Source organism: Balaenoptera acutorostrata, chromosome 15 (genome assembly GCF_949987535.1).
Source record: "Balaenoptera acutorostrata chromosome 15, mBalAcu1.1, whole genome shotgun sequence".
NCBI classification, from domain to species: Eukaryota; Metazoa; Chordata; class Mammalia; order Artiodactyla; family Balaenopteridae; genus Balaenoptera; species Balaenoptera acutorostrata.
The window spans coordinates 59472388-59484802 of NC_080078.1; the positions used below are offsets into that span (position 1 = coordinate 59472388).

Consider the following 12415-nt stretch of genomic DNA (forward strand, 5'->3'; position numbering starts at 1 on the left):
GACATCCAGCCAAGATTCTGGTTGTAGTATATATGGGTACAAGTTGTACCTTCAGTCCACTCTGTGGCTACTGCCTGAACCTTAATTTCAGTGAGCTTTTGGTCATAGGGAACTGGGTGGGCAGGTGTGGATGACTTGGTGCAAATGCATGCCCACTGCCATCACCAGGGGACAAGCATAGTGTTTTCTCATCTACAGAGAGTAGTACAACATGGGTAATTTTTTGAGGTTGTGAGTAGTTTCTGTGTTTATGACATACCTGCTCCCTGTCTCTGTCAGTATTTTGTGGTGATGTTCTTTTAGAACTAATGGAGACTTTTTTGGGACATTATTAAGACACTGGGACATACTTTCTGATATTTAGGTAATAATACTTTGTCTCCTTGCTGGACTTTAGTTTCCCTGACTTCTCTTCTTAGACTCTTGTGCAGTGCTCTGGAAGATGCTTTGCACTGGAGAAGGTGATTAGCAGTCCAGTAGAATCATACTACTGTGTTAAGTACACATTCAGCAGCAGCTAATGAAGTAGGAAGGAAAAGATAGGATGTTGGTGCTTTCTGTCCAAATCCTATCCTCTTCCAGGCAGAGATGAAGTTCTGCCTCCTCCTCCAAGCCTACCCTCCTGATTTCTCCCTACAAGTACTGTATTCCTATAGGAATACATAATTAGGGAGTAAATTACATAAATTAGGGAGTAATTCTATAGTAATGTGTCACATGATGACTTCTATGTAAGAATGCTCTTGTCTCCCCAGCTATACATTATAGGTTTCCTGAAGATAGGAACCATGCTTCATATTTTTTCTCTCCCCATGCCACATGTGGGAAGTACATAGCAAGTGTCTAAAAAATACTACATGTATTCTTTTTAATGTCCTCTCTCCCCTTCCTCAACACCAGAGGCCAAATAGGGAAGTGGGGGATTAGGAAACCACAGGATTTGTCTTCCTAATTGATTTGGGAACCTAACTGATCATTGTCACTTAAGAGGAACCATGTAGCCCAGGAAGGTTCTGTGTCTTCAGATACTCAAAATTCTTTGAAACAAATTTAAATAAACCTTCCAGTTGTCATGCCTAATCAGAAAGTTAACTGAAATATAAAGCCTATCTGTCACTTTTGTACATTCCTTTATCACGACAACATGGATGATTAAGGACTTTAACTATGGTTTTTTTCCTTTCAACTCTTCTGCCATCTTTTTTTTTCTTTTTTATAAATTTATTTATTTTTTATTTATTTCTTTTTGGCTGCGTTGGGTCTTCATTGCTGCGCGGGCTTTCTCTAGTTGTGAAGAGCGGGGGCTACTCTTCATTGTGGTGCATGGGCTTCTCATTGCAGTGGCTTCTCTTGTTGCAGAGCTCAGGCTCTAGGCACGCAGGCTTCAGTAGTTGTGGCGCATGGGCTTAGTTGCTCCGTGGCATGTGAGATCTTCCCAGACCAGGGATTGAACCCATGTCCCCTGCATTTGCAGGCAGATTCTTAACCACTGCACCACCAGGGAAGTTCCCCTGCCATCTGTTTTTATCTGAGAATCTAGCAGTCCCTTCAAGAGGCCTAGGTCTTTTATCTCTGTACTGAGGATAGAGCAGGGATCCCATATGAGGACAACAATGTGTGAAAATGAGCTTTGGCTTTAGGAGCCCGATACCTGGCCATTCAGCATCGTCAGGCCAGGAAGGGCAGGGACCTGGGAGTGCTCATTGTGCAGCTTATCCTATGTCCTTCACCAGATCTTCATGGTCATCTCAAACTTTAACTCTGGCTTGTACCAATTTCTGCATTTCCTCTGCTAGATTCATCTCAGAATTATTCCATTTTCACTGGTTTTTAACTAAATTATAGCCTTCTTACCAGCCATTCAGAGCTTTCTCTGAGTTGCTCTAGTTTTTTTCTGACCTACTGAAGCCTCTATTTTTATTTGTCTTGGGCATTAAAGCTCAAACAGCTTTCTTTTAATTTTTTGGTACTGAAAGGAGCATTTGCATGTTTTGACAGGTACCCAGAAATATCCATGAAGACATGTATCCCCCTTCCCAGATTTGTTCAGAACTCGAGCCCAAACCAAAGAATGAGTGGATGAGCATGTGGACACACTGGGATGTGACACTGGTCATGGTTAAGAAGGAAGGCTGTTGCATTGCCTTTTAGGGAGGATAAGCAATTTGAGGGAATTTACAGAAACATAAAGATATTCTTCATCTAGCCCACGTGTGCCTCTGACCAAGGAGCAAGAAGCCTGGGTGATCCTGAAGTCATCTCCCAGTTGGAGATGTATTTCAAGATATACTTGAGTTTTCCTTAGAAATTCTCCAGTATTCTTTTGCCATGTGCCTTAGTATTTTGTGGTCTGTTTCTTATGGATCTTTCCCTGTATGTTTAGGACTGACAACTGGACTAACTCTGGTTTCTTATTTGATACAGGCTTGTATGACCATCTATGACATTCCTGACTTGCTGGGAGGAAGTGGGTGCTTAGGATCTGTGGTCTTCTCAGAATCATTTTTGACATCTCAGATCTTGGTTAAAGAAAAGGGTAAGTGTATGTCGTCTTTGGAAGGCAAAACTTGAACTTGTTTATATGTATATATATTTTTTTGGCAAAATAAACCATAAACTAAATCAAAAGACCAGCAACAAACTGGTGAAAATATTAGAATATTTAAAATAAACAAAGGGTATATATCCTAATTTATGAAGAGCTTTTATAAATTGATAAGAAAAAGACATACCCCATGGTAAATGGGCAAAAAATATGAGCAGGCAGTTTACCAGAGTGGAAAACAAAAAAAATTTTTTAATATTTTAAAAATTTATATTTTTTAATGTTTATACATACACAGACACACATAATTGACCCCTGAACACAGGTTTAAACTACACAGGTCCACGTATACACAGATTTTTTTCAGTAAGTACATACTACAGAACTACATGTTCCATGGTTGGTTGCATCCGTGGATGTGGAACTGTGGATACAGAGGGCTGACTGTAAAGTTACACATGGATTTTCAATTGTGCAGAGGATCAGTACCCCTAGCCCTCACATTGTTCAAGGGTCCACTGTATGTGTATGTGTATGTATATATATATATATATATATATATATATATATATATATATATATATATGAATATGTACAGCCTTACTAGTAGGAAAAAAGCAATTTGAAATAATAATTAGATCTGGTTTTTTTACCCATTATGTTAGCAAAAAATTCTAGAGAATGATAATATCCAGTGCTAGTAGGATGAGCTTGATAATGTTTTGTTTGGTTTTTAATATATACATCTGTACTACCTTGACAAAAATTAAAAGTATAGATAAAATGGACTCTTTATTTAAATATGTATTTCTATTTGGCGTAAAAAGAATAGAGTTAATCACATGGGGAAGCCTTTCTCCATCCCCTCATTAGACTCCCTGTACCCAGATGAGTAAGTTTTCATTTTCTGAAGGCCTCAGACTCTGTATACTAATAAGAGGAGCCCTCACTTCTGAGAAGGGAAGTAGTCTGGGGCCTGCATGGTGGGCTCTGGTGGTGGGCAGTAACCGGCATATCTGTGGTCTTCCTGCAGATGGCACTGTTACCACAGAAACCAGCTTCATAATCCTGACAGCTGCCATACCCAGATTCTGCTCCTGGCTGGTTAGTGTCATTCATCAGGTGAAAGTGGACATAAACGTGGAGAAACTGGGGAGAACGTTTAAGGAAGAGCCTCTTCATTGGGTCCTGGTGGGATGTCAGATCCTTACCTAGCCACTTTTCAGGAATAGAAGTTTTTATCTCTGCTCTTTTTCTTTATACAGACGAATCTAGTTTCTTTAACTTTCTTATAATCTTGGAAAAGTTCCAAAAGAAAGGAACTCAATTATCTGGGTCCCGGTTAAATTGTGAAAGGAAGAAATTAACACCCTCATTTTACAGATGAGGAGACTAAGGTTTAGAAATTGACCAACCTGTCCAAGGTCACACGGAAAGTGAGAAGTGGATCATGTGCTCGCTTTTCTTGTCAGAATAGTTGCTGCTGAATTTTTACAACCACGTCTCTACATGTGGAATGGTCCCATCTTCATCTGTGGGACTTGGTCTGAAACTCTGGTGCCTTGGGACACAGAAAATATGACAGCAGTGAGTCTAGTAATGGTCTAAGTACCTATTTCAGAATCTGTTTATATTCTGTTTCTACAATCCTGACATGAATAGAGAAGAGCAAGAGTCATCCTCTAATGTGAACATGTTTAAATGAGAACACATTCAAAATACTTTAAAATGTTCTCTTTCCTTCATCCCTAAAAATAGTTTTCTCCGAAGTGAAATGTAAGTGGAGACTAACATATCCTCTCCACATATCGTAGGGTCATTTAGCTGGACTTCAGGTCCCCATGAGAGAGCCCATCATGGCCTGGTGCTCTGAGCTTTGTGACCAGCAGCCAGCTCTGCCAGCCATCAGGGCCTGAGAACACTGGATTTGGTGGAGGGACTGCTCTCTTAGAAATATGTGAACACAAGGGAGACCTAGCAGAGTTTTGCCCTTGAAGTAGTAAACTGAAAATCTGCACTCCTTTTGGACACAGGTAGAAGATATTGAAGCAAAATTTTCTGAGAAAACCCAGCAATCGGTTATGGTAAGCAGCCTTCTTATTCTTAATGTTAACATCATATCAAAATGAAATGTAAACAATTTATAAAAACAACTTAAAATATTTCCTCTTACTGCTAATCTAAAGGTTCTGTACCTTCTTGTCTCAGTTCCTTTTTGTATTCTTCCTCTTCCCAGCAGAGCTCTAGAAATAACCATGTATGGGGTACAAACTAGAGGGATTCTTTCTGCCACTTAAACCTTTAGATGTTTTTTCAAAATCTCCCAGTACTTTTAAAAGCAGATCTCAGGGACTTCCCTGGCTGTCCAGTGGTTAAGACTTCCCACTTCCAGTGCAGGGGATGCGGGTTCAATCCCTGGTCGGGGAACTAAGATCCCACATGCCGTGTGGTGCGGCATAAATAAATTACATACATACATACATACATACATGCAGATCTCAAATTGGCCTAGACATGTAGAGCTAAGAGGTCAAGGCTTTAGGCCAAGGAGAAGCTGCCTCTTTTATCAGAGGATATAAATCTATGGGAACATGAACAAGCATTGCAGACCATGGTGCCTAGACTCAGAGAGGACCTTAACATTCTTTTTCTCAGCACGAGTCACAAATACCAGTAACATGGCAAAGAGCCAAGCGGTGCCAAAGGCCATGAAAGAAGTTGGGTAAATCTGAGGCTGACTTAGCAGCCTCTGTAGACAGACTAACTTGGGCAGGACTTTTGATTCTCTGAATGTTTATGCTGTAAATCACCTGCTCTTTATGTTTGTTTTTTAAAGGGAGATGAGTGTTTCCTGGGCACTTTTCTAACTAGAGGAGAAGGGGCGTATCTTTATTCTAGTAATCCACAGTCTTGGCCTGAGGAAGGTGAGCGGCTCTGACTTTTCTGTTTTTGACTCTGTCTGGGTACCTCTTTCATAGGTTTCAACATGAGTGTTGTAATTAATAATACATCTGATATCTGAAAAAACTTGTTGGTGTAGAAGTGTTTTCTTACAGCTTTTCTCTTTTGATCTGTCCATTTTCCAGATGAGGAAACTTGTGCTAGAAAGGACTGGTGCCAGAACTGCACCTGGTCCTCTTGCTGCTGCCTGAGGATTGCTCTCAGAATGGGCTAGAGCAGCAACATGTCCAGAAATAGGTTCTGTTGGGCCAAAACAAAACCTGGGTTAGTTTTTTACTGCTGTGTAGCAAATTACCACAAATTCGGTAGCTTAAAACAACATGCATTTATTTTCTCACAGTTCTGTGGTCAGAAGTCCAGGAAGGCTTTGCTGGATTCATGTTTAGGGTTTCATAAGACTGAAGTCAAGGCATTAACCAGGCTTATATCTGGAGGCTCTGGGAAAGAACCTGCTCCCAAGCTTATACAGGTTGTTTGCAGAGTGCATTTCCTTCAGACTGTAGGACTGAGGGGCCTCTTTCATTGCTGGCTATCAACTGGGACCACTCTTAGCTCCTCCTCCCAGGAGTCCTTGCCCTGTGACCCCCTCCATCTCAGCAACAAAGAACCTTAATTGTGTTGAATCTCTTTCACACTTCTAATCTCTCTGAACTCCTCTTCTACCAGGCAGAGAAAAGTCTGCTTATAAAGGGCTCATGTGATTAGAGGAGGCCCAATCAAATAATCTCCCTTTTGCCATATAATATTACATGAATACAGGAGTAACCTAAGAGGATGAAGATCATGGGGGCTGTTTTAAATTTCTGCCTATAACAGTGTGCCCTCTGGGCCCCACGATTCTCACATGCAAGATATAATCACCCCCACCCAAGAGCCTCATTCCATTATGGTAACAATTCAGAGTCTTAAATCTCACCAACTGAAAAATCCATAATCTCATCATCAAGATTGTTTAAATCAGCTGTAGGTGAGGCTCTGGAGCTAATTCATAAAGTACAGGTCCTGAACACAATTCCTTTCCATCTGTAGGCCTGTGAAATTAGAGGCAAGTTATCTGCCCCAGCCCTCACAACATACAAGGTAGGACTGGCATAGGATAACAGTTATAGACATTCATATTAAAAAGGGGGGGGCTTCCCTGGTGGCACAGTGGTTGAGAGTCTGCCTGCCAATTCAGGGGACACGGGTTCGAGCCCTGGTCTGGGAAGATCCCACATGCCGCAGAGCAACAAAGCCCGTGAGCCACAACTACTGAGCCTGTGCGTCTGGAGCCTGTGCTCCGCAACAAGAGAGGCCGCGACAGTGAGAGGCCCGCGCACCGCGATGAAGAGTGGCCCCCGCTCGCCGCAACTGGAGAAAGCCCGCGCATAGAAATGAAGACCCAGCACAGCCAAAAATAAATTAATTAGTTAATTAATTTTAAAAAAAAAAGGTGGGGGGGAATGAAAGGTAAAAAGGAGTCCGAACCCCAAGGCAGCTTTGAAATTCAGCTAGACAAACTCCAGTTCCAAGATTAGGTTTCAAGGCCTAGGAATAGTCCTCCATGGCCCTTAGTTCTGCCCCCGAGGCTCTTGGTTCTACCCTCTAAACTCTTAGTTTTGCCCTCTAGGCTCATGACTCTGCCCTCTTGTCTGTGGCTATACCTCTGTCGTCCTTCCTTTTCATGAAGGTGGCACTTTGTAGCTGACTAGTTTTATCAGCCTGCTTCTTGCCGCTAGAATTTTGGGGGTCCAACAGTCTCCTTTCATTTTTCTATTCTCTCTATCCCTTTCAGTCCAAGCTGGCAGTGTTTCTGCTGATGTAAAATTCTCAAGAACTGTGTTGGTCTTACATGGATTTCCTGGGGATTCATTCCATGCTCCTTTTTGGTTTCCTCAAAATAACATTTTCTTATGAGTCCTATTCTTTCCCTGTTAGATAAGCCTTTTTTGTGGAAGAGGAGTTGTGACTTACTCCACAAATTCCTCATCCTTTACTAAGCAAATTCCATCTCTGGATAATTTGTTCTTCTTGAAAATATTCTCTCCAGTGACAGGTTGCTCTCCATGGTCTCAGATCACTGGTTAAACTTGGCTCCTCTGTTGTCATAGAAGATAAAGCACAAGGAGTCCTGGTTTTCGATCCACAAAATGCCAGGTAGCATTTTTTATCATGCTGTGCCCCCTGCATTTCTGCCTCTCCAGATCCTGGTGCAAAAAACCAGGAAGTTAGGAACATTTGCTAAAGACAGGAGAGTGTGTGACAGTACTCCCAGCCTTGAGGCAAAGCTGCGTAATGTTTTAAAATCAGCTTGTAGACACAACACAGAGGTGGTTGTGCTGTGTCATAGTTGAGCCAGTTATAATATTTAGCAAGGATATTTGCCAAAATTAGTTTGCACCTTCTTAGCAAAAGTCCTTGTTAGAAAAATAATCTTACACTATATTGAGTTATCCAGCAAGATTCAGTGTATCCTGAGGTCTCTACACACAAATAAAGCCAGGAATTTCTGGGGCCTTGTTAGTCACACACTTGAGAGCTTAGATTTCACACTTTCTTAGTTCCTGAGGAAAATGTAGTTTGAATTTAGGAGATGGTTTTCTGAGGCAGGAAATTTCAGTAGAGCAGAGAATTTAAATAGGAGTATCCTCTGGCTGTGTATTAAGCATTAGGGCTCAGGTCAGTTTTATAGGGCTTGAAGTTTATACCACTTCAGGGCTCTCTTAAGGAAAAATAGTACATACAGAAGGGTTAGGTCTCTTCTCTGGGCCTTGAAAAAGGGGCTTGAGCAGGTGAGGGGTCCTGAAGCTTAAATGTCATTAGGGTCTAGGTAAATCTGCCTGGAGTTGAGACTGAGATTTGTCTGTTCCCATCCTCTGAAGGCATTTAAAGAACTCATCAGCATGCATTATCTTGATTGATCTTCGTATCTTGAGCCCCATAGAAGGTGAAAAATGGGTCTGAGGTTATAGTACAAGTTAGTGGTGACATTTGGGGGGGTGGTCCAGGTCTTTTGATTTTTGGTCTAGGGATGACCCAGTGAACTACTTATGGGCAAAAAGAATAGTACTTCCTTTACCTTGAAATGTTTCCAGCTCTGGTATCTTTTCCCTTTCCCAGTTAGTGACTTCTGCTATCAAAAGACTTTTTGTTATGCAGCTTCCTTTTCATTCATTTCCTTTATATGCCCTTTTCTTCCCTACCCTGCTGACCTTGGTCAGGCAGGCTGCCCAGTACCTAATCCTCAGGAGCCTGCTTTAGAGTTTTACCACATATGCCTATATCCCTAAACAATGTCTTATTTTTGAATTTAACACAAATTAGGATTATACTCTATCGTGTTCTTCTGGGACTTGCTTTTTTCACTCAGTGTTCTGTTCCTAAGATTCATCCAGATTATTGTGTGTAGCCTTATAGCTCATTAATTTTCGTGGTTCCATAGGATTGCTTTGTATGAAAATATGCTGTTTATCCTTTTGACTCTTGATGGACATTTGGGTTGTTTATAGTTTTTTGCTATTGCAGACAGTGCTCTCATGAGCATTCTTGTACATGTCTCTTGGTGCACCTGGCACCAGGACAGTGCCTTACAACACATCTTTCTTGTGGTATGTAAAGACATAATTGTCATCTATGGTCTCAATCCTCTGATTTTCCTGTTACACTTCTGTCTGGTTGTACCAGCCAGCATTGAGATCTCTGGTATGTTGGTCTTCTCTGAATGTTTGCCACTTTGTTTTTGTTGTTGTTGTTTAATATTTATTTTTTTGGTTGTACCAGGTCTTAATTGCGGCAGGCGGGCTCCTTAGTTGCAGCTCACCGGCTCCTTAGCTGTTGCATATGAACTCTTAGTTGCGACATGCATGTGGGATCTAGTTCCCTGACCAGGGATCGAACCTGGGCCCCCTGCATTGGGAGCGCAGAGTCTTACCCACCACGCCACCAGGGAAGTCCCATGTTTGCCACTTGGATTGCTTTGGTTTTTGATATCTCTATGTATGGAATTTTCTGTGCTTTGCCCCCAAATAAAGTCAGCCACTCCAACAGGCCAACCTCTCTCCTTCATAAGACTTCTGCACCACAGAGCTGGAAGGGAGGTAATGTGAATAGCCCCAAGCTAAAATACCATAGATTTCCACTGTTCTTACCAAGCTTCAGTAGAATTCCTTAAATGCTTCTCAGTTTTGTTGTATAACTTTGGTCCATTTCCAGAGTCCTTAACTAGTTGTTTTTGACAGTCCAGTTTTATGGCTGCTTCCTGGGGAGAGAATTTTCCAGACTCCTCACAGCCATTTCAGAAGTCCCAACCCTGAGGCTTTTGAAAGATATTTTCACTTGGTAAAGAATTGTAGGTTGACCATTTCTTTCTGTGCTTCAAAGATAGTGCTCCACTCCACTGTCTTCTTGCTAACATTATTTCTGAGCAGAAATCTACTGTCATTCTTATCTTTGTTCCTTTCTATATAAGGTGTCTTTTATTACCAGCTGCTCTTAAGATTTTCTTTCTTTTCATCACAGATTTTAAGCAATCTGATCTTTTTGTGACTGGTGTGGTTTTCTTCATGTTGCTTATGCTTGAGATTCATTTAGTTTCTTGAATTGATGGATTTAGAGTTTTCCTCAAATTTGGAAATTTTTTGGCCATTATTTCTTCAGTTTTTCCCCTCTCCTTCAAGGATTCCAATTACATACATTTGGCTGCCTAAAGTTGTCCCACAGCTCCCTGATGCTCTGTACAATTATTTTTAGTCTTTTTTCTCTTTGTGTTTTATTTTGCATAGTTTCTACATATTCTGATTTACTAATCTTTTGTTCTGCATTGTTGTTACGAGTTTGTTAAATTAACATTTGTTAAACGGAGCACAGGCTGCTGAATGGTGAGCCAGATTCAGCAAAAGACCACAAAAGAAATTGAAATAAAGAAGTTTATTACTCACAGGTCCAGGAGGAAGTACATGGCATGCCTTGAGGGGCTACACAGAGGTGCGGGGGGCAGGGGGAGGTGGTCAAGGCAAGGTGCAGGCTGGACCTGGGTACATGCCTTTATTAAGGTCTGTGGGTTGGAGTGCTTTGGGATTCCTTAGCCTTTTGGCTAAGGCCAAACTGGTCAATTCAAACCAAAAAGAGTGGGGTTTTGGTAAGCTCCATGGAGGTCTTATATAAGGGGCACACAAGGGGAAGGCACTAAGGAGGCAGGGGAGACTGTTGATGACAAGGGTTGCTGGGAAAGTCATATCAGGAACTTACATTTGCTTGTGACTCTGCAGGCTGTTGTCTAGGGCATGTGCTCACATGAGGGGGCTAGTGTCAGTTTAAGGCCTGTGCAGCCCACTTGGCCAAACAAAATGGATGCTGAGGCAGCAGTACCACGGAGTAGCTAAGCTCTCAACAGCTGTCATGTCATTAGTCTCATCCAGTGTTTTTTTCTTCTCAGAAATTGTATTTTTCATCTCTAGAAGTTCAATTTAGACATTTTTTACATCTTTCATGTCTCAGGTTAACATGGTTCAGTCTTTCCTCTAGCTGCGAACATAGGGAATACAGTGATAGTAACTGCTCTATTTCTCTTCTACTCTTATCATCTGGGCCTTTCTTTTAAGCTTTGTTAGGCAGGAAGCAGAGCAGCATTTAGTTTAGGACTAATTTTACCCCGGTAATGAGGCAAAATCATCTTGAGAACTCTACCTGCCATCCCTATGAAGTATGAGGTTTTCCACTGTGGCTGGTACGAATGGGCAGAATATCTGGTGCAAGGTATGAATTGATGTTCATTGTTTTACATGGGAATATCCATTTTTTCCAGCACCATTTGTTGAAAAGACTCTCCTTTCTACTTTGAATTGTCTTTGCACCTTTGTTGAATATCAGTTGACCATATATCTACTATTTCCTACAAGCCTCAGTGAATGGTTGGCCCTCAGGCAGCACCTTCATTATCCCTGTAGCAATTTACAGATTCCAGAGTATTTTTTCCATCAGGCAGAGATTTTTTAGCAGTGAGGAGCAGAGATGCTGGTACCATTGACACATAAAGTCTGAGAACTCTGGTGACCAAGCTGAGTTCACCTTCCTGTGATGCGAAGGCCCAGGCAGTGGCCATCTGCTTCATTCTGCACCCTCTCATGTGTTCCCTTGTGCTGATATGAAACTATTGAGGGACACTTTAAAAGAGAAAGTTCTCTGCAGCACTGAGCATGGATGAATTATATAGCATATACCTACAACATACATATTACCCACAGTTGCATGTTACCTACAGCATTGATGACTCTCAGGAACAGGATGCTGAAAGAAGTAAGCAAGTCACAGAAGAACACGTATTAAGATTCCATCTGTATGAAAGTAAAAGAGACAAGACTAAATCATATATAGTTTATAGATACATTGAAGTATGGTAAAGCTACATAAAATTGGGATGTTGGTTCCCTCTGGGTGGAAGAGAGAGGGCCTTTGCGGAAGGGCATTGAGTAGGCTTCAGAGGCACTAGGAATACTTGATTTATTAAGCTGAGTGGTGCATATACAGGCATCAGGGTTTGTTGTTGTTTAGGTTTTTTTCTTTAAATCATGTGTGTATACTTCACATACTGTCACACACACAGAATGAAAATTATCCAGTCATTGCATCATAATATTTTCCCAGCAGTGATAATGTTCCCTCTTTACACAGGCTGGACCATTGGAGGATTTTTATTTTATTTATTTATTTTTTTATTTATTTATTTTTGGCTGTGTTGGGTCTTTGCTGCGTGAGGGCTTTCTCTAGTTGTGGCGAGTGGGGGCTAGTCTTCATTGTGGTACACATGCTTCTCATTGCGGTGGCTTCTCTTGTTGCGGAGCATGGGCTCTAGGCACGTGGGCTCAGTAGCTGTGGCTCAAGGGCTCTAAAGCGCAGGCTCAGTAGTTGTGGCGCACGGGCTTAGTTGCTCCG

At 41.6% G+C, this 12415-nt stretch overlaps 1 protein-coding gene across 4 annotated transcripts in view; it reads left to right on the forward strand.

Annotated features, from left to right (window-relative positions):
* The window catches only part of DNAAF9 (dynein axonemal assembly factor 9), a 148242-nt gene that overhangs the window by 81215 nt on the left and 54612 nt on the right, over positions 1 to 12415 (forward strand). For all 4 annotated transcript variants that reach the window (XM_057528941.1, XM_057528942.1, XM_057528943.1 and 1 more), the window contains 4 exons: positions 2425 to 2536; positions 3579 to 3649; positions 4579 to 4629; positions 5382 to 5469. In XM_057528941.1, the coding sequence (XP_057384924.1) occupies positions 2425 to 2536; positions 3579 to 3649; positions 4579 to 4629; positions 5382 to 5469 (322 nt within the window). The remainder of the gene's footprint in view (positions 1 to 2424; positions 2537 to 3578; positions 3650 to 4578; positions 4630 to 5381; positions 5470 to 12415) is intronic.